The 20,804-nt window shown below is 32.1% G+C and overlaps 4 protein-coding genes across 9 annotated transcripts; all 4 read right to left on the minus strand.

Annotated features, from left to right (window-relative positions):
- Positions 1 to 1,089: 1,089 nt before the first annotated feature.
- LOC122513474 (presenilin homolog) lies at positions 1,090 to 3,565 on the minus strand. 3 transcript variants are annotated; one of them, XM_043629849.1, is made up of 8 exons: positions 3,380 to 3,565; positions 3,015 to 3,167; positions 2,619 to 2,866; positions 2,323 to 2,532; positions 2,028 to 2,248; positions 1,659 to 1,952; positions 1,352 to 1,596; positions 1,090 to 1,281 (listed from the first exon to the last, which is right to left on the minus strand). In XM_043629849.1, the coding sequence occupies exons 2-8, from the start codon at positions 3,147 to 3,149 to the stop codon at positions 1,126 to 1,128; spliced, it is 1,509 nt and encodes a 502-aa protein (XP_043485784.1). In that variant the 5' UTR covers positions 3,150 to 3,167; positions 3,380 to 3,565; the 3' UTR covers positions 1,090 to 1,125. The 3 variants fall into 3 exon arrangements, with proteins under 3 accessions (XP_043485784.1, XP_043485788.1, XP_043485787.1); XM_043629853.1 differs by lacking the exon at positions 3,380 to 3,565 and adding an exon at positions 3,190 to 3,370 and having other exon boundaries at positions 3,015 to 3,124; XM_043629852.1 differs by lacking the exon at positions 3,380 to 3,565 and having other exon boundaries at positions 1,692 to 1,952; positions 3,015 to 3,369.
- LOC122513473 (collagen alpha-1(I) chain-like) lies at positions 3,483 to 12,152 on the minus strand. 2 transcript variants are annotated; one of them, XM_043629847.1, is made up of 26 exons: positions 11,413 to 11,430; positions 11,094 to 11,275; positions 10,657 to 10,883; positions 10,105 to 10,152; positions 9,926 to 10,024; positions 9,811 to 9,863; positions 9,658 to 9,723; positions 9,462 to 9,575; positions 9,266 to 9,383; positions 8,827 to 9,158; positions 8,662 to 8,760; positions 8,471 to 8,579; positions 8,221 to 8,408; positions 7,921 to 8,137; positions 7,762 to 7,850; positions 7,319 to 7,642; positions 6,636 to 7,239; positions 6,419 to 6,552; positions 6,092 to 6,361; positions 5,797 to 6,012; positions 5,623 to 5,712; positions 5,179 to 5,560; positions 4,869 to 5,087; positions 4,622 to 4,791; positions 4,283 to 4,504; positions 3,483 to 4,199 (listed from the first exon to the last, which is right to left on the minus strand). In XM_043629847.1, exons 3-26 carry the CDS (start codon positions 10,850 to 10,852, stop codon positions 4,053 to 4,055), a joined length of 4,506 nt encoding a protein of 1,501 aa, XP_043485782.1. In that variant the 5' UTR covers positions 10,853 to 10,883; positions 11,094 to 11,275; positions 11,413 to 11,430; the 3' UTR covers positions 3,483 to 4,052. The 2 variants fall into 2 exon arrangements, with proteins under 2 accessions (XP_043485782.1, XP_043485783.1); XM_043629848.1 differs by lacking the exon at positions 11,413 to 11,430 and adding an exon at positions 11,587 to 12,152 and having other exon boundaries at positions 10,657 to 11,275.
- A 1,141-nt stretch (positions 12,153 to 13,293) lies between these two features.
- On the minus strand, positions 13,294 to 18,841 carry LOC122513475 (structural maintenance of chromosomes protein 1A). 2 transcript variants are annotated; one of them, XM_043629854.1, is made up of 20 exons: positions 18,606 to 18,841; positions 18,396 to 18,516; positions 18,209 to 18,308; positions 17,957 to 18,135; positions 17,738 to 17,876; positions 17,196 to 17,660; positions 16,661 to 17,089; positions 16,368 to 16,579; positions 16,105 to 16,273; positions 15,898 to 16,020; positions 15,703 to 15,834; positions 15,565 to 15,630; positions 15,324 to 15,481; positions 15,128 to 15,225; positions 14,749 to 15,053; positions 14,405 to 14,680; positions 14,062 to 14,241; positions 13,800 to 13,978; positions 13,552 to 13,729; positions 13,294 to 13,429 (listed from the first exon to the last, which is right to left on the minus strand). In XM_043629854.1, the coding sequence occupies exons 1-20, from the start codon at positions 18,742 to 18,744 to the stop codon at positions 13,361 to 13,363; spliced, it is 3,717 nt and encodes a 1,238-aa protein (XP_043485789.1). In that variant the 5' UTR covers positions 18,745 to 18,841; the 3' UTR covers positions 13,294 to 13,360. The 2 variants fall into 2 exon arrangements, with proteins under 2 accessions (XP_043485789.1, XP_043485790.1); XM_043629855.1 differs by having other exon boundaries at positions 13,311 to 13,429; positions 13,547 to 13,729.
- A 139-nt stretch (positions 18,842 to 18,980) lies between these two features.
- On the minus strand, positions 18,981 to 20,734 carry LOC122513476 (peroxiredoxin-5, mitochondrial). Of its 2 annotated transcripts, none has more exons than XM_043629856.1 (6): positions 20,697 to 20,734; positions 20,543 to 20,604; positions 20,355 to 20,456; positions 19,838 to 19,972; positions 19,630 to 19,761; positions 18,981 to 19,505 (listed from the first exon to the last, which is right to left on the minus strand). In XM_043629856.1, exons 3-6 carry the CDS (start codon positions 20,454 to 20,456, stop codon positions 19,314 to 19,316), a joined length of 561 nt encoding a protein of 186 aa, XP_043485791.1. In that variant the 5' UTR covers positions 20,543 to 20,604; positions 20,697 to 20,734; the 3' UTR covers positions 18,981 to 19,313. The 2 variants fall into 2 exon arrangements, with proteins under 2 accessions (XP_043485791.1, XP_043485792.1); XM_043629857.1 differs by having other exon boundaries at positions 20,543 to 20,628; positions 20,697 to 20,729.
- Positions 20,735 to 20,804: the final 70 nt, after the last annotated feature.

A 20,804-nucleotide genomic window follows, 5' to 3' on the forward strand; every position in this document is an offset into this window, starting at 1 on the left:
CAAACATATATTATATTTATCGAGTTAAAATTTTTTTATACCTGATCTTTGCGATCTGCGTTAAGTTTAAGAAGAGAAGAATAGAAAAATAAAAAATAAAAAGAAGTACAATAAATTGTCATATAGCTTGCTCTAATGATCGGGGAAAAAGATTAAAAATAAAAAACAAAAATTATGTTTAAATGTAGAAAGATCTTTGAAACGACCAAAATGTTATATCAAACATTGTACAATAAATAGTAGTTAAAAAGTTAAATTAATTGTATATAAAATATCTACTAAAAATGAACTTTTTTATTGCTTTATTCATTTTATTTTATTTCATTTTTTTCTTCCTTTTTTTAAAGTGAAACTTCTTACACGACGCCAAAATCCATTTAACGCTAGTATAGAGGAAGAATACAAGGATAGAAGGAAAATAGAATTAGAATCTAACACATGTGTGTTCTATCTTTTTTAATATACGTAGAATTAAATAAGTGTAAGAAGTTTCGCTTCTTCTGTGTGTACCCATTAATAAGTTATCGTTAATCACACACGCCTGTTTGTTTATTTTCCACTTTTAACTTTTTGACTGCAAAATAACAGAAACAACACTAGACAATAATGCACCGTTCATTACAGAAAAAAATGTCTCATCGGTTGTCGTTTTTACCAAAAAAAGAACTGCTAAATGTTGATAGCCACTGTTCGCAGTCAAAGAGTTAAATACCTAATATCTCTCTCTCTCTCTTTTTTTTCTTCCTTTCTTTCCAATAAGTAGACTTGATATTATATATTTTTTATAACAAATTCACAATTATTTAAAAATACGTAAATCTTTTTATTATTACGTTCTCTATTATTCTTTTCTTATTATCTCGTTTAATCTCCTTCTCTTTTTCTTTTTTTATATGCATATATATATGTGATGTACAAATGTATGTATATCCCTTATCTTTTTGTACAATTTTGAGAATTTTACACATACTTTAAAAGAATGCGAAAAAGTGATAAGATCAAACATTAGAATTAAAAGAATATAAATAAAAAAATGAGAAAAAAATGTGACACCGCTATTATTATTTATATAATAAATTAAAATAAAAATGAAAAGAAGAGAATTATACTTATCAAGATACAGAATTAAATGAAGACTTGTTCACTTGCTAAACTATCAGCGAATGGTGCAACAATAACTCTTGTAGCAAAATAGAATGTTAAACCAAATGAAATGGAAATTGGTAATGCAGGCAATGCTTTCTTGAATATTGCCAAAAGTAACAGCGTCAAACAGAGCCCCTAAAAAATATTAAAATTATTTAATAATTAAGTCTTTAATTAAAAAGAGAGAAAAAATATTTAAACATACTATGAGTATAGCGACGAAACATGCCAAAGTTGTATTCCAATCACCATAACTCGATGCTTTTCCAACTAGTACGCTATAAAATATAAAATCACCGAGTCCTAATTTAACGCCTCGCTCTTCTTCAGTAACAGCAACTTGTTGAGCTGGTTGTGCTTCGACAGAACGATTTTGACGTTGTCTAGCTTCATCGGTTAATGCAGTCGAATTTTCAAGTACTTCTTGCGCACGTCTAGCACTACGGTCGCCTGTTATTAAAAAATAATCACGCTATAGAATAATTTTTATGTATGCACCTCGGTTTAATTACCATGCGTTTCTATCCATTCGAGTGTGAAACCACCTTCTTCTGCATCTCCTGATGCAGGATTATTTTGATTATCCGTTCCAGTACGAGTGAAGGAGACTGCTGTTTCTCTGCCCGTCGCATCCCCACTGGCCATCGTTGCTGCCTGCACGTATCCAGCATAAGTCACGGTGTGAACAAACGTATACAAAATTGTGGATGAGTATATGAGTGCAGGGAAAATTGATTCGTTCCTTTCCTGTGCCGTCTCAACCAAAATTCTTAATGGACCCTTAGGTGACAAAACTGCTATTAAGTCTAAAATATATGATATATTAATTACTTTTCTTTAAACAATAGTAAGGTAAATAGAATTAAGATTATATTCTTTACCCCAAATACTAATTACAGCTAGAACTGCCCACGCAGTCCACTCGGGTAGATATTTAATAAAAACGAGAGCCATCAAAGCGGAAATGAAAATAAGATAAGCTTGTTGAAGTTGTAATGGACCTTGCCAATGAATGCATATCATTCCGACCATTCCAAAATTCCATAAACCTATTCCCAATGTGAATAGATCCATCGGAATATTATATGCTTTCAAAACTTGCCTATAAAATCAATGAATAAATGAAGTAATTATATTTGCGATGATAAATATATTGTTTCTGGAATCGATACTCACTCGCAATAAAGCACAGAGAACATGGATAGCAATAATAACGAGCTTATAATCAACCATACGTGTATAGCCTTGTAAAATTTATATTTGTACAAAATAATAAGTATTACGGTCATGCAGACTATGATACTTATGAGTATTAAAGAATTTGCGAACGCCTGCCAAGCTTTTGTACTTGTATCTGCACTATCTTCATGAAACGGAGTATAAACTCTAGAGAAATATTAATTAAATTAAAAACCAATTGACATAATATTAATATGAATGATGATAATTATAAATAATTTTCTATTGCTTACAGGTAAATTCCTTTAGTTGTGTAGAAATTAACCGAACTGATAGTAGCGACTACAACAAGCATACACAGAGAAACAGGAACGAATAATTTAATGACGTGTGCTGCTCCATATTTTAGTTCTTCTTCCTCTTCGTCCCTATAATGTCTTTGTCTTTGTTGATTACTAGAACCCGATGTACTTCTACCAGAACCGCTTAGGTTCGATGTACCACCTGCTTCTACGTGAACTTCGGGAAGCCCATTTCCTAACTAAAATTATAAATTAATTAATATATAAATTACAATATAGTGGATGATCACAAGATTTGAATCCAAAAGCTTTCAATTCCTAAAATAATCTACCACTAAAGTTACAAAAACTTATTATGTCAATTATATCATAAGAAATAAAATTCACCTCTTCGTTTCCAACTCTTGACCGTCTCTTTCTTCGCTCATTGACCAAACTTAGGTCATCTGAACGAGACTCAGCAACGTGACCATCCATCAGGCTCGTGTACTCGTCTACTGAATCGTAATCACTCTCAGACATTCATCAAAATCTATTATTCTAAACAAATATAAATAAATACTTTTGTGACTGTGATTAATTCCCTTTTTAACTTTTATGGATTACTTGTGAGCACAAAATTTTGAAAATATTTTCTTTATAAAATTAAACTTCAATTGTGAATTTTATACGACATTAATGTGTCATAAGCTTTTAGTTTACACCTAAGTTTTTTATTGATAATATATAACTGATTGATAACTTCATCTTACGCTTTTTCTTTTAATATTTTATCACTTTATCTGCACACTTTTTAAATTAACATTAACGTAGATGATTAGAAGAATACTCATTCGTAGATTTTTCACTTGATTATTCTATTTTTTTAAAATACTTTATTGACACGATATAATATAAAAACTTAAGCAGCACACAATGACAATGGCTGACATTAACGATGAACTACAACGCCTCTGGTGGTTATATTACAAATTGATTCCTACCACTTACCGACAGAACTTGTTATTGACAGAACCTGTTACCTACAAAACTTGTTATCGACAGAACCTGTTACCTACAAAACTTGTTATCGACAGAACCTGTTACCTACAGAAAAATTTTATCGACATATATTAATTATTCATGGTCGATAACTGTATATCAATCGAGAAATTGAATTAAATTTTCAAACAAAAATGTCACATATATGTATAATTAACTTTGATAATTAAAATCATAAAAGATTTATAAGTACCAAATGCTATCATCCTGAAAGTTAACGTATTATATAATATATATATATATATATAAAAAAGGGTTATGATTAATTATTATTTTAATGTAAACGTAGTTTATAAATGTAAAAATGATATGGAAAACGCATATACGTTCCTATTAAGTATCTTAATGTCCTTGTAGTAGATCATTGATTAATTATGATCAAGTTTATTGATAACAAGCTGGTCCCACTTCGATAGAGAAAAACTGATCAGGTAATCCAATATCTCGTAGAGCTATGTCTATTATGGGAAGTCTTACTGGTTTATCTGAGTTATATGAAACAATTGTTTGACTCCAATTATCCTGACGAAACTAGATAAATAAAATATACATATATATGCATATATACATAATTGTGTACTTGATAAAATTTAAATATAAAAACAAATACATACTCTGCATTCGTCTAAAATTATATCGTATCGCAAACGTTGATTACCACGTGGCGTTATTTCAACATCGTTCCAAGTAAGAAGTTTCATACTTCTTCTATAACTTTTTCTTTCAGAATCAAAATATGCTACGCTTCTCTTACAATGATAAGTTATATTCTGCTGGGCATGTTTCGAAAGTAATTGTAGGAAACTTATTTGATTGCTGTCTGCTTTATACGTGATCTAAAATAATAATAATATTATTACACTTAATATATATATATATATAAAATGTAGTAATTAACTCTTTCATTACTAGTGATCATATGATGCGAAAGGGTTAATAAAGAAACCTGTTACCTTAACATTTTCTATTTCACTCAACCAAACTTCTTGTTGTTCACTAATAAAGTGAATTTCTGCTGTACGAGCTGGGTTTGGTAAAATACAAGTTGCACGTTTCTCAACATCGCAATAAACTAAAATTGCATCTCTTGTGTCACCTTCGTTTGGATCAATCCAATATTCACCTAAATAAAAAAATATAATATATATAGAATCTTTTTAAAATTATATACGTGCATATACATTTTGTAAGCATGCTTACCAGATGTTTTTTCTGGATAAGCGACGAACAAATCTCTACAGGTTTTAGCTGGCGAATTTTTCTGCCCGTCTGGTTTAATTAATTTTTGGAACGTCGATTTTAATTGTTCGTAAGCTTTCATTACAAGATTTCTACGTTCCTCTTCAGTAATTTCTTTACCAAATAATCTCATTGGTTCGTCGCCTATTAATGGGTCTGGTCCTTTTGTTTGACCTTGTGCTAAAGTAAAAAATTAAATATATCAGAACTATTGTTATTTTCCATTACAATAATTACAACAATTTTATAAGTAAAAAAATAAATGATGTACCTATGAATGCTGCCAATGAAGCAGGATCATAGCCTAATCCAAGTTCACCAGGTGGTCCAGGTGGTCCTGGTGGGCCAGGAGGACCTGGTAATCCATGTCGACCTTCTTCTCCAGGCGGCCCCCTTGGTCCTGGATTTCCAGAGAGACCCATCAAGCCAGGATTGCCATCCCTACCAGGAGTTCCTCTAACACCAGGTTCACCATCTTTTCCTGGTAAACCATACATTCCTGGTTCACCCTTCTCTCCAGGAATTCCAGGGGATCCTGGTAATCCTTGTAATCCATTAAATCCACGATGTCCTTTGGCCCCTTTTACACCTTCTTCACCACGTTCACCTTTGGAACCTTGCAATCCTATTGGACCAGGTTTTCCTCGTGCACCCTAAGAAAATTATTTAGTAAAAACAATTTTTACAAATTTTATTAAAGATGTTATAAGTATACCTGTTGTCCTTCTACACCTTGCGGCCCTGTTTCTCCTTTTGGACCACGTTCTCCAACAGAACCAGGTGATCCACTACTACCAGGAGGTCCCTTTATATTAAATAAATGCAACAAAGTGATTTATGCGTTTACAAATTTGGATAAATAAATGACTGAAGTTTGAGTAGAACTTACAGGAATACCAGGAGGTCCGGATGGTCCTTCGGGTCCGATTGGACCTGGTGGTCCTTTGTCACCAGGACGACCACTTATTCCAGGTAGGCCTGGTTTACCAGTAGGTCCTTCAGGACCTTGCTCACCAGCTGGGCCAGGAGGTCCAGTAGGACCTACCAATCCTGGTGGTCCAGGTGGCCCATCTGATCCTGGCTTCCCTGGCAAGCCTGTTTCACCCTAATAAAATATTATAATTTAATTATGTGTTTTATTAATTACAATTAATACAAGATATTATTGAAATAATTTATTTTACTGTAACGCCACGTATTCCTCGAGCACCCATTAATCCAGATGGACCAGGAAGTCCAGGCAAACCTCGTTCACCTGGTAAACCTTGCGATCCTTGTGGTCCCATTAATCCTGGTGGACCCTGTGCTCCGCTTTCACCTTTAATTCCATCCGCACCAGGAATTCCAGGATTTCCTACAGGACCAGGATTTCCTGGTCTTCCTGTATCTCCTGCATTACCTTTGATACCAGGCAATCCTGGTGGTCCAGGGGGACCAGAATTACCAGGCAATCCCTAAAACAAAGTTCCAATTAATATTTAAATTTATATGACAAATAAATGTATACTTACAGTTTGTCCGATCATGCCTGCTGGCCCAGGAGGACCAATAGAGCCTACTTCACCTCTGGGGCCAGGTTCTCCTCTAATTCCTTTTGCACCGGTCAATCCTGTTAAACCTGGTGGACCTACCTCGCCTGGACTACCTGTTAATAAATACAATAAACAATAAAAGTTTTAATTAGTATATAATATTTGATGTAATAACAAAAAAATGTTTCAATATTACCAGACAATCCTGGATTTCCTTGATCCCCTTTAGAACCTGGATAACCACGGTCTCCTTTCAATCCTGGCAATCCAATAAGTCCTTGTTGTCCTGGAAATCCTTGCAATCCCTGTAAACCTTGAGGTCCTCTTTCTCCTTGCGCACCTGGAGCTCCACTTTCACCTGGAGGACCCGGCAAACCTGTATCACCTCTCTCAGCTGGTTCTCCGGGAGGTCCCGGAGGACCAACTGGTCCTTGTGGACCTCGCTCTCCGATACGACCAGGCGGTCCTTCTGGCCCGACAGGACCAAACATTCCTCTTTCACCCTTCTGTCCAGGCTCTCCTGGAAAGCCACGTATTCCAGGTAAACCCACCAATCCTGGTGGACCAGATTGTCCCATTTCTCCTTTGAGCCCGGGTAATCCAGGAAGTCCATCGACACCTTGAACACCTGGTTCTCCTCGAGATCCTGTTAATCCCGGCGCTCCGATTAAGCCTCTTTCACCAGGGAAACCACGTTCGCCTCTGTTCCCAGCAGCACCGGCAGGGCCGGGTGGTCCTTGAACTCCCATTTCACCATCTTTACCTGGTAGACCTGGATTGCCAGATATTCCAGGAAGACCCTTCAATTAAATATTTATTATTATTATTATTATTTGTATTTTTTCAACTGATTATAATCATTAAAAATATTATATTAACCTGAAAACCTCTGGGCCCTGTTAAACCTGGTGGTCCTCTTTCTCCAGCACTACCTGGTGGTCCTGGTGGACCTTGTGATCCTGGAGAACCTTCTTTACCAGCGTCACCACGAGGCCCAGGTGGACCAGGATTACCAGGCTCACCATCTTTACCAGCTTCACCTGGGATACCTTTCTCTCCAGGAGGCCCTAATGATCCAGGTAAACCTTGTGGTCCTGGTGGTCCTTGGTCACCAGGTCTTCCATCTGCACCTTGAATTCCACGCTCTCCTGCATTGCCTGGTTTTCCAGGTGATCCTGGACGGCCTGTTATACCACGTGCACCCTGTTAAATTAACATATATAAAATTATATAAAATATATATATAAATTAGATATACAAAATTATTTCTTTGTGTTTTATACGACCCTGATTTTATATTGTGTATGTGTTTATACACGTACTTGTATTCCGGATGGTCCTGGACGACCTGGATCTCCCATTGATCCTTTTGAACCCATTGGACCTATGGATCCACGATCACCAGGTGAACCTAAATATATTAATATTATAAATATTACATCAGATATGTTTATTACGTTTTTATAACTTGATTAATGAACCTTTAGGGCCCATAGGACCATCAGGACCAGGTAACCCACGCGGTCCTTGTGTACCACGTTCACCAGGTGAGCCAGATGGTCCAATTGGACCATGCATTCCTCTCTTTCCTCTTTTTCCTTCGGTACCAGGTAATCCTGGGAAGCCACGTGGACCTGGTGCTCCTTGATCACCTTTCATTCCTGCATCACCTTTGAATCCCCTTTCACCAGGCAACCCCTAAGCATTTTTTTAGAATAGAAATAATATTTACGATATAATCAATTAAATATGTTTTTAATAAATAAAAAGAATCAACTTACAGGTGTTCCTTTAGCTCCAGGTGAACCAGGATTACCTGGTATGCCAGGTTCTCCACGAGATCCAGGAAAACCGGGTAACCCAACTAAGCCTTGTATACCTGAGCTCCCTTTTTCACCAGGTACTCCATCTTTACCCTGTAAACCTTGTGGTCCAGATTCTCCAGGTTGCCCTGGCCGTCCTGCTTCGCCTGTATAAAAATAATAAAATATACATTTCCTACTAAAATAAAATGAAAAATTGTAGACATACCACGTGGACCTTGTAAGCCTTGACTTCCTTTTGGGCCTTGGGCTCCTTGATCTCCTTTAATTCCAGGATTTCCTGGGAACCCTGGTGGACCGGGTTTACCTAATGCACCCTGTAACATTGCACAAATTATAAAACGCCTATACAATAAATAAATTACATTTAACAGTTTATGTTATTCCTGAGTAACTTACAGGTTGACCCGGAGGTCCATGAATTCCATCGATTCCTCTAATTCCGGGTGGTCCGGGTAATCCTTCTCTACCCCTTTCTCCTCGTGGACCAACAGGACCCTGCAATTATGTGTACATACATTTTATAATAAGATATTGTTGTCATTTTATTAAGGAGATACTTGCCACTGGTCCTATTGGTCCCATTGGACCAGGTGCTCCAGAGGATCCTTTCTCTCCAGATATACCTTGTTCACCTTTAGCACCATCTAATCCTGGAAAGCCACGGTGTCCTTTAACACCCGGTAAACCAGGCATTCCTGCAAGTCCTCTTGGTCCTACTGGTCCTTGTGATCCTGGTGGCCCTACTTCTCCATTCTCACCACCTTCACCATCTCTTCCTGGTAATCCTGGTAAACCTCGTGGACCAGGAGTCCCCGGTGCACCTGGTAATCCTGGTTCTCCTGGCTCTCCACGAAGACCTTGGAAACCTTGCGGACCAGGCAAACCTGCTGGTCCTAGAATTTAAAAATATATATAATAATATTTACACTTATTTAAATACTAATTAAAAATATATTAACAAAAAATAAAGTATACGTAATCAGGAATATAATTTGTGTACCTGGAGGCCCTCGAGGACCAACAGGACCAGGTCCAGGTAGAGGATACGGTCTGAGATCCGATGGACCTTTGTCATCGCTTGCTTGAGATAAAGCAAGTTGTTGATAATACAACGATACCTGTAAAAAATATTTAAGTTTAAGAACATATGATCTCCTTTATTATAATAATTTTAATTAAATATGATTATAGATTACATCAGGTAAAGGTCCAGGTGGTCCAGGTGGTCCTGGTATTCCAGGAGTTCCTGGTTGTCCCGGATATCCTGAGTCACCCGGTCTTCCACTATCCCCTGGACGCCCAGGTTGTCCCTGTTGTTAAAAATAGTCTTGAAAAATATTAATTACTTCACCCATATATAATATTTTTAATAATATCCATTAAATTACTCACACGTGGTCCAGGTACTGCCACAGAACTTATGTAATTACTTTCTCCAGGAACAATTTCTGTTACTAACTATAAATAATATCAAATGAAATATATTTACAATCATTTATTCCTTTTTTCATTGATAATTAATAAATAAATTCTTCTTTCTCTTACAGGATTATTATTGTTGTAGGTTTCCACCGTAGAATGTATGTCTTCTAATGAATCTATAAAATAAGAAAAAGTAATATTAAATAATAATAAAAAACATGTAATTTTTAATACGTACCTTGTTCAGAAAATCGTGTCGTTGGTGGTGATGATAAATCTGTAATTGATTCTGGCCTAAATGTTGATATTGTTGAGTCGATATTTATTCTTCCACGTCCTGCAATTTGTACAATAAAAAAAAGACATTATCTAAATTGTATTTCATTAATAGAAATATTTGTTTGAAATAATTCTTACCTAAATTATTGTTTGTTGAAGGTATGGACGACGATGGTATTGCTGTCTCTGAATAAAATGAAAAATAAAAAATGTGTACTCAGTATTAATTTTAAAAGAGTTACAATTATTATGATGTATAAAATATCTAAACGGAAATGGTAATGTAATAAATTACGTATGAATTAATAGAGAGAGAATTAAAAGAAAATATTAATTGCGTTTTATCAATTACAACGATTGATTAATTGTTTTATACGTCGCGTTAATGAGTGCGATATCCTATTTAAATTAAAGACTTCCGGTAGACAATGAGACTTCAATTTCCCTTCTGAAGTATTTACTTTTAAATATTAATTAAATACAATATGCAATATATTGTATCTATGCAAATGCATACAAATAATTTAACAAATAACTAAATTACCAATGAATTACAAAGACCATTTTTGTGTGCCCCAATAAAGTCTTAACTTAGTCATACTATTTTAAATAAAATAAAACACAATGAATCCTAATATAAATAATTTTGTAAACTCTAAAATTCCAATTCCATTCTGTCAAAAGACTCACCATTTTTCTCTTCATAGTCTTCATAATTATCGTAATAATCATACTCGCTGTATTCACCGTTAACAGTCTGTTGAGATTGGACTTGTCTAGGACGATGTTTCCTCTGTTTCGTTTTTGCTGAATAAACTTGGGGTAATAATAAAAGTTGGAATATTAACAGGCCAAAAGTGGCCCTGTTAAGGTACCCTCGTTTCATCGAGGTGCCCTCTTTCAATCCTTTTTTCTTCCTAAAAAAGAAGTTGAAGAAAATAGAACTTGTTCAAAATCCTTGAGAAGAGACTCTCAGTTGTTCTTGGTTCTGTTACGGTGCTGATGACAAACTAAACTAGTGACAACTGTGTTGTCTCTCGCATATCTATTTAGCAGATGCTCTGGTACTACTCAAGGGAGGTCATCATCCTCTAGTTTACAAGATGTGCACACGGTGTAACTCATACCGTCCTTTTCTTCTTCTTCTTCTTCTTCTTCCGCATCCCCCGATCTCTCGTTCCTTGATTTGAACTCTCTTTAATTTGTATATACAAAGTATATACTTCTCTTCCTTCTCTTACAATCTTATACATAGTATACACGAACCATAACGTTTAATTACAGTTACTACAGCTTTCAATTTGATTACCTAAAACAAATTTGTGATTTGATTTATTTAATAGAACAAGTTACAAACCAATGTTTATCCAATTTAATTTATCCACCCTTTCCGTCTCTAATTAAAATTCAATTTTTTTGACATCGTTAGAAAAAGATTTTTGTTACCTTTAAAATGGTGTGTCTCAAAGAAAGAGATAAAATTTTAAATTTTAAATTAAGAGGTAGCTACAAGGGTTGAAAAATTGTACAAATATTGGTTTCAAATGTCTCTCACAATATTTAAATTAACAATTTATTTTCAATGAAGAATTTGATTCGAATGTTCGAGGGGAAATGTACTTTATATTTGTTAACTAGATGACTTCATGCGTCCTTGGTATTTAAATGCAGGTTCCAATCCAGATCTTAAATTCTAAGTAAGTCAGATACGACCTAGTTTTGTAGGTCTAGCGAGTTCTTTCTCATTTTGATTAGTCAGTGAGAGAGTATACTCTGCTATACAATACTCTTCGATATAAAAGGGTGAGTGTGCCATTTCCACTTAATAACTATATTAAATAACAATCATCATTTTGGCCGCATTCCATCCTAGAAGTGCATGTGTATCTTACTTTATATACAACTAGGCGATAACCGTAATTAACTGCATTGGCTTCTGCTATGTATTACCATTGATCTTTTTTTTCTTTTCTTATAAACGCATAAATAAATCAGAGTTGTCATCTCGTATTTTCTAATAAACACAACAGCGTATTAAAGACAATCATAGTCTCTTATATTTTCTTCTCTATTACTTTTCTATGAATTACTATCATCAACATGTTCATATTAACGTACTCTTTTTTTTTTAATAGAATTATTCAATCAATAAGTTAAATTTATTATTTTTATCTTATTAAACTTTACCTTACTTTTTTGTTTTTTTTTTCTTTTTTGGATAACACAAGAAAATACTTAGTTATAATACTTTATCGTTTATATGCTACTATTGGTGTCATCTTACAAATATAGTGCATTAGAAATTGCTTACAAGATGACTGCATCAGATGTTCCCTGATGGGATGCACAGATCTAAAAATGATCATAGATCTTATCTATTTAATTACTATAGTTCTTACCATCACACTTCTCTTGCTATAGTAATTAGATTTAAAATGTTTATAATACAGTATTCTCATCTAATCTACTAATATTATTAAAAATAGATACATTCATTCTTATTTTTATTCTTTTTGTAAATATAATTAATTTATTCATCGAAAAAATGTTAATTTACACATACACGTCATATGAAGTTTCATAACGAAATTTGATATGAGATCTCTGTCTTTCTTTTTTAAAAGTTTCATTAATTTAATTAACACATTACAATTATATATCAATTTCAACCAAATAATGTAGTTTATTATTTATATTTCAACATTGAATCAAATAGAAAGAAAAATAAACGCTTAATTATTTAATGGAAGAAATAGAAGTATTTATTAGTATTAGAATAGAGTATTTATAAAAAAAATATGTAACTTTTTTATCGTAAAGATATAATAGAATAAAATTGTAACATTTTTACCTTGAAATTTATTTTTTATTTCTTCCTGTTTATGCACAGTCCAACACTTTAATTTTATTTTTCCAAGTTTCGTAAATTATTGCCTTGCACATAACATATCGGCAGCATGATAAAGTAGTAAAAAAATATAACTGTTAGAAGATATTTGAATATATCTAATTGTAAGAAATATTTTTCTTTCTATTATCCTCAAATATTTATATATATTATATAAAGCAGTTATTCAATCAAAATGAGATTAAATCTTCATTATGAATTAATTTGTCTTGCTTCATAGAAAATGTTATTTGTTTCAAAAGATCTAGGTGATGCTCCTAATCTATAAATTTTAATCGTATTCACATTATCTGCATATACGTATATAATAATTTGTTTTAATCGAATATGTTTCTCCTTACCTTATATAAAATATTGTTATTTTAAATAAAATCGTAACGTGAAAAAGAACAAACGAAAGAAAAGAAAAAAAAAACGTGTGTATATATATATATATATATATAAAGTCAAATCTTAATAATAATAATAATTAAAAAACTCTTAAGATTAATTAATGTGTGTTGGAAGTGTTGTTAGATCGAGTGTTAAAACTTTACTTTCCAAACATTCACCAACCTGAAATAAAAAATATTCAACTATATAAAATATGATAGATAAATATAAATAAATAAATAAATATTTTCCATTATATACATATATATTTGATTCGTGTAAAATTGTAATAATAAAAACCTTACATCTGGGCAAATACCAATAAGTGCATCTGCATGCGAATAAAATTCTTCTTTCAATGATATAACAATAGTTTGAAGAGAGCTCGTTTTGTCTCTAATGTAACTCGCTACTTTTCCAATATTAGTGTTGTCCAATGCTGCATCAATTTCATCCAAAACGAAAAACGGTGCTGGTTGAAAACTAATAAAAAAAAAGAAAAAGATTTTCAAAAGTTTTCACACGTATAATAAAATTTGTTAAGTAGGTTTACCTATGAATCGCAAATAACAAAGCCAACGCTGCCACAGTTTTTTCTCCTCCTGAAAGATTGGACATCGGTTGAAATCTTTTGCCAGGTGCCACGCAATTGTAATTAATTCCATCGAGATATGGTTCTTCTGGATTTTCTGGTCCAAGGAACGCTTGAGCAGATTGATTTTTTGCTAAACTCTGTAATAATTAATTTGAAATAATGATTCAAATGATTTCATCAATTGAACAATTTGATTATTAATCATAAATGTTAATCAAACCTTGTAAATAGGATCAATTTCGTTAGCAACGTGTTCAAAACATGCCATGAATCTATCGTGTCGTTCTTTTTTCACTTTCTCGAACTGTGTTTTTGCTTTTTTTGCTTTTTTACGCGACTGTTCAAATTCTTCGTTAGTTTCTTGTAACTTTTCTTTAGCAAGATACAACTTTTGTATAGCCTGAAATATTGATGTTATTTTTTTAATTATATCAATACTTCTATTATATTAGGTTGTCTCATAAGTCCCTTCCTTTTTTTTGATGCGAAAATAACATACATAGCGTGGCGCGGAAAGAACTTATGGGACAACCTAATATGTTATATCTTTCATTATATTTTACCTTCATATTTGGTGCTTGTATTCTTTGAATAGTATTTTGTAGATCGTTGATTGTCTTTGTTAATTTATCTGTAGTTTTCTTTGTATCTTCTTCTTCAATGTCTTTCAAAGTTTCTGGTAAAAGTGCATAATCGATAGTGATTCGTCTTTCACGTTCATATTGTTGTTGTGTACTCATAGATGAGTCAGTGACCGTATCATTAGTATTAGTTGTACTAGCTTCTCCAGCAATATCTTCCATATTACCATGAAGCATTGGAATTGCAATATCTTCCATCTTAATCAAATCAATAAGTATATTTAAAAATGATCAGAAATGAAGAAAATTCTTAAAATTATGATTACCTTGCACTGCATTAAGATAGCATGACGTTCTGCCTTCTTTTGTTCTATTTTTGCTTCGATAGAATTTAATTGTTTTTGCGCCGACTGAATGTCCTTTGCAATAGTTCCAACTTCGCGTCTAGCTTTACCAATTTCGTCGTCTTTCTGATCAACTTCCATTTTCTTAGCATTACGCGATGATTTATATGATTCCATTTGCGTTTCATCGTTGTCTATTTCATTCTTTTGATGGGACTCCGTTTGTCTGGCTGATTCTAATTTATCTTCGGCATCCTGAACGGCACGTTCCCATCTCAAAACATTACCTGTATAAATCCAACATATTAATTATTGTATAAATGAGATTAAAAATATTATTATTGTAAAAAAAAATGCTTACTCTCTGTATCGCGTTGTTTTTCGAAATCTAATTGATTGTATATACGATTACATTGATTCTCAAATTCCATACGTTTCTTTGCTCTTTCCTGCTGCGATCTGTTATAAATAAAATATGATAATTATTTCAATATATACGTTATAAATATGTTATATATATAAATATTATTTATTTAATTTAATATTTATGTAAATACCTTAATTCTCTTTCTTCGTATTGACGTATGTTAGAAACACCAATTTGTTCACAGAAACTTGCAAATACGTCGTCCTCAACGTTATTCATTTTTTCTTTAATATTTTGGATTTCTTGATCCCTCTCAGCCATAGTCTTTTCAATGGCAGCTATTGTAGGCTGCATTTAACAAAATTTTTCCGTAGTAACATATTTATTCAAATATGAAAACAATAAAATGATCAATTTTAATCTATACTCACACCAAACATATTTAAATCGCTTTGTAAACTTTCCAATTCGGATTCGTGTTCAGCAATTTGTTTTTTCTATAAAACAAAGTCTTATTTATAATTATTTTGTACAGATATTTAATTATATTAAATAAATTCAATGCTTACAGTTGCTGTCAAGTCGCTTTTGTTGTATTTCAAACGAGTTTCAAGTCCACGTATTTGGGATTCGACTGTATTTAATTCAGATTCTTTACGAGACTTCTTTAACGACTCCCTGAGTTCCTCTGTCAATTTTTCCTGTAATCAAATTAATGCTTATGATCTAATTATATTAAATATAAATACAACAAATAATAATACCTTCTGCGCCTTTAATTGTGACATTTGTTTCTCATCCCATCTCTTTGCTTTCTTAGCTAAATCCAAACTACCACCAGAAATGATGCCAGCTTTTTGATAAAATGTTCCATCCAATGCTACACACTGAAAATAAATGAAAATATATATTTTTATTATTACATAAAAAACTATAAAAATATATTTAAATAAAAATATTTCAACACTTACATCGTATCTGGCTTTTTTATCCATTTCATAAGCGACTTTATTAGCATCTTCAGGAGTCTCGCAAACAAGAGCATTATTCGTAGCAAATAATACAGCTCTGTCGATATCCTTAGGTGAAAAATGTAATACGTCATACAACAATTTCACATTTTTTGGTTCCTGAACATTACTGAAAGTATTCAAATATTTAATGTTAAATTATTATACGTAATCATCTTCAATACATACTGTATTGAAAATTAATCTAATAAAAAATATATTACCGAAGTCTTTCTTTCAAAGGTTTAGCTTGAATGTAATCGAGGGGTAAAAACGTTTCTGGTTCCAAATATTGTTCTTTGAGATATTGAATACATTGCCTAGCAGTTTTTTCAGTATCTACGACAATAGCTTCCATGTATTTTCCAAGTACCTTTGTAATAGCAACGTTGTAACGCTTGTGAATTGGCTCACACATATTATACATGCGATCATACTGCAAAGATTAGAAAAATAATGCTTCGATTGAATATATTATTAATAGGAATACAAGAAAATGAAAAATGTCTTTTCGTACCACTCCAGGGAACAAACGTTTAAAGTTTTCTACAATTTCTGTCTTCTTCTTAGTTCTCGATACTTCATGTTTGTCAACCTTAGCATCTCCTAATTGTTCGGATATACTCTCTAATTCCCTTTGCAAATTTTGTATTTTATCCTTAGATGTACCAACATCCGATTGCAGATCTGCTCTAAGCTTTTTTTGATCCTCCAAGGCAGCTTCGGACGTTCTAATATGTTCTTCTAGTTTCTCTACTCTTTTCAAAGCTTCGTCGCGCATATGACCTTTTTGTTTGTGCTTATTCTCTATTTCAGTTTTCTTTCTACCTTCATTGTCAAGTCTATCTTGATCGGATTTCTGTTCTCGATTAATGGAATCGAGAAGCTGCAGATATCTTGCCGACTGTTTGCCTGCTTCTTCTTTCAAACGATTGTATTCACGAACCTAAAATTATAAAATTAAAAGTATAGTTTTACCACATTTACACGCCATGTTTGACGTATTAATAAAATTTGTATTTGTCCATTTTATTATGAATTTCTTGAAATACCTGCTCATCTTCAAGCTGAACATCTCTTCCCTGCAACTGCGACTGTCCAGCTATACTCGCTTCGTAAGCAGCTTTAGCTTCTTCAACTTGTCGTAATTCTTCCTGAAGTTCATTAATGTCCTTTTTATGGGCTTCATCTGCGATACGCGCCTGAGCCAAAGATTTCTTTGCCGATTCTACTTTCTTCTGCATATGTGCTACGCGTTCCTTTGCTTTTATAAATGTAGGTCTTTTCTTAGTGATTTCTACTTCCATTTCTCTAATATCTTGCTCTATTTTGGCAAGTTCACGACCTAATTTACCAGCTTCCTTTTTCCTTTCTTTTAAAAGTTCTTCCGCTTTCTCTTTCTTCTTTTCTATCTTTTCTATCTCGTGTTGTTTCTTCTTCTGCGCTACTTCCAAATTTTCAATACTTTTTTCATTATGAAAAAGACGAAATAACTGTAACTCCACTTGCTTTTCTATCTAAAATTATACGTTCAATAAAAATCATCATAAATGATCAATAATATTTAACAAATAAAATTGTCAAAAAAATTTACGTATTCTTCTTTAAGACGTTGATATTTCTCTGCTTCTTCTTTCTCTAATTTAGCTTCTTTTCTTTCCGCCGCAATGCCTTTCTTCTTCTGATATGAAAATTGAGTTTCTTCTTCAGCTTTCAACATTTCTAATCGCAATCTAAATTGTATAAACTTTTCTAATTATATAATACGTGTAGAAATAAATGTTAAATATAGTAAATAATGAAATAAACATGCCTTTCATATTCTGCTTTTAAAGCTCCAGAATTACTAATTTCTTCAAACAGCGCAGTTCTTTCCTTTGGATTTTTCATAGCAATTGATTCGACTGCACCTTGAAATACTAAAAAGTTTTTAGCTTTTACATTAATCCCTAATTGTTCCAATTCATTGAGATAAACTTGACTCGTAACAACCTATTACAAAAAGAAAATAATTAATCAAAACATTGTTTTATTATATTCTGAATTATATTTATAGATATCTTACATTGTTATTAATTCTATGTTCCGATGAAGATCCTTGGACAGAGCGCATGAAACTCTTTTCATTGCCATCCTCTAATTCGAACACTGCTGTTACCGATGCGCTAATGCATAATGATAAAAATAATTATAAAATTGAAAATATATATAGAAGAATAAATGTTATTATGAATTATTAAAAAAAATAATACCTTCGTGCCACTGGCATGCCAATCGAAGCACCATGAATTAGTTCGTTGAATCTTTTGACACGTAAACTACTAGTCTTTTCCCCCATAACAAAACTAATGGCATCCATGAAATTAGATTTACCTGTGTCGATAGAAAATATAATAAATCATCATAGAGATTGTTTATTATCGTACATTAGAAAAATGTTGATATACAAAAGTATAACCTACCAGATCCATTTGGTCCAACAACCGCGGTAAACGATTTTAATGGGCCGATAATAAGTTTTCCTTTGTATGATTTAAAGTTTTCTACTTCAATATGTTTCAAAAAAGCAGGCATTTTAAAAATTATTACTATAAATAACATGTATTATCAAAAGAATTCAATTGGCGCCAGAAAATCTCTATCCGAAGCAAACATTGTTCAACTAACCTCGATAAGTGCTACCAACCTTACGTGTATCGTTGATATGCATCATTGATGGCTAACAATTTTTTTTATATACAAATATAAATATTACACATATACAGCACATACATGTATAAAAATTAAATACAAATTATATACATGTTTTTTTATGTACATAATAATAATTAAATTCATTTTGGTATAATGCTGTTTATTTCTACCATACATTATAACGTGCAACACAATGTTACAATTAAATTATATTAATCATATATATTATTTATTCATTCATTGACCAGTTCTTAAAACTTTAATTAATCTTTTTTTCACATTATTCATTATGTGTTAACTTTGTTTTATATTAAATCTATTAACAAAATGTACAGAACATTGTGTATGTAATACGAAAAGAAAATACAAATGATCATTTGTATTCATACTAAATTGATAATAAGAAAAGTAGTAACTGAAAGAAGCTATAATAAAAATAATTATGATAGAGTATAAGATACTTTTCTCATATTATTTTATAGTTTAATGTGTTCGGCTAATGAGCAGGAAAGTCCAGTATTATCCGGTTCGACGTTGAGTTCTTTTACAACTCCATCTTCGACAATCATGGAATAACGTTTGCTTCGTTTACCACCTAAAACTGGTAAATCTACTGACAATTCCAAAGCATCTGCAAATGCACCATTGGGATCTGCTAGCATTCGTATCTTTTAAAATGAAAAATAAAATATATTATATTTTAAAAATACATATAAATGAATGTGCATATATATATAAAACATATGTAAAAAGATTTAAAAAATATAATCATTTGTTATAACTATTTATTACCTTTCCTAACGCGCCCTGTTCTTTACCCCAGGCAGCCATGACGAAAGCATCGTTAACACTTACACAATAAATATCATTGATTCCCTTACTTTTTAATTCATCAGCTTTTTGAATGAAACCAGGCAAATGCGTCTAAATAAATAAATAAAGATAAATCAAATGTATACAATGTGAAAAATATGTTTGCGAATAAAAATCAAATGTTTACCTTTGAACAACCAGGAGTGAAAGCACCGGGTACAGCAAAGATAATAATTTTTTTTCCAGCGCTAAGTTTAGCTAGATTAACTTTATTAGTTGGATTATCTTCGAAAAGATCAACCGAGGGTAATTTGCTACCAACCTGTATATTTTCAATGATAATTAATACAACAGCATGATGACGTAGCTTGCATTTGAAGAAACAAATTAATTCTTAAAAAGTGCTCGATGATTTGCTTATAATTAATTATTCAAAAATGAACCAATGGATTCCATATTAAAAAAGAGAGAAAATTTCAAGTTAATTCAAAGTAATTCCTATTAATTAAAATTAATTTAATAATATAATAATAATAATAATCCAAAAGCTGATAGATATAATTTTATTAGTGTAGTGTTAAATTTTAAAACTAATGAACAAAATGAAATAAAATTCAATGAAATCTTTTATGTTGAAATATAAATTATATATATATTTTTATTTTAATAAATTTAAATTATTTAATAAAATTGAATGAACTTACAGCGATAACCATGTTTCTGGATGATAAATGAAAGCTTCGAATAAAAGAACTTAAAGATGATATTCCTCGTACAGCAACAGCACGATTAACGAATAGATTCATCTGTTTAAATCGATGAACACCGTTATCAAAATATCACCTAGTAAATCAAGATTTTAATTTATCGCGTAAAAATAATGATATCTTACGAAAACACTTGACTTTTCGGGAATAAACCCGGCGTGATGGTTAATTTCTATTGCGCAATCTCCTATTACATAATTACAATATATCTCTAAAATTCATGAAAGAAAAAAACAAATATTTTTATTTTGATTACTATTTTTCCCTTATTTTACTCACGTAGTAATTGCCAACACACACACACACACACACATATATATATATTTATCAATGATGTTTTTTTTATGGTCAATTTCGTATTATAATTCATTACCAACATAAAATTGA

This window comes from Polistes fuscatus, unplaced genomic scaffold (genome assembly GCF_010416935.1).
Source record: "Polistes fuscatus isolate 324 unplaced genomic scaffold, CU_Pfus_HIC Scaffold12, whole genome shotgun sequence".
NCBI lineage: Eukaryota > Metazoa > Arthropoda > Insecta > Hymenoptera > Vespidae > Polistes > Polistes fuscatus.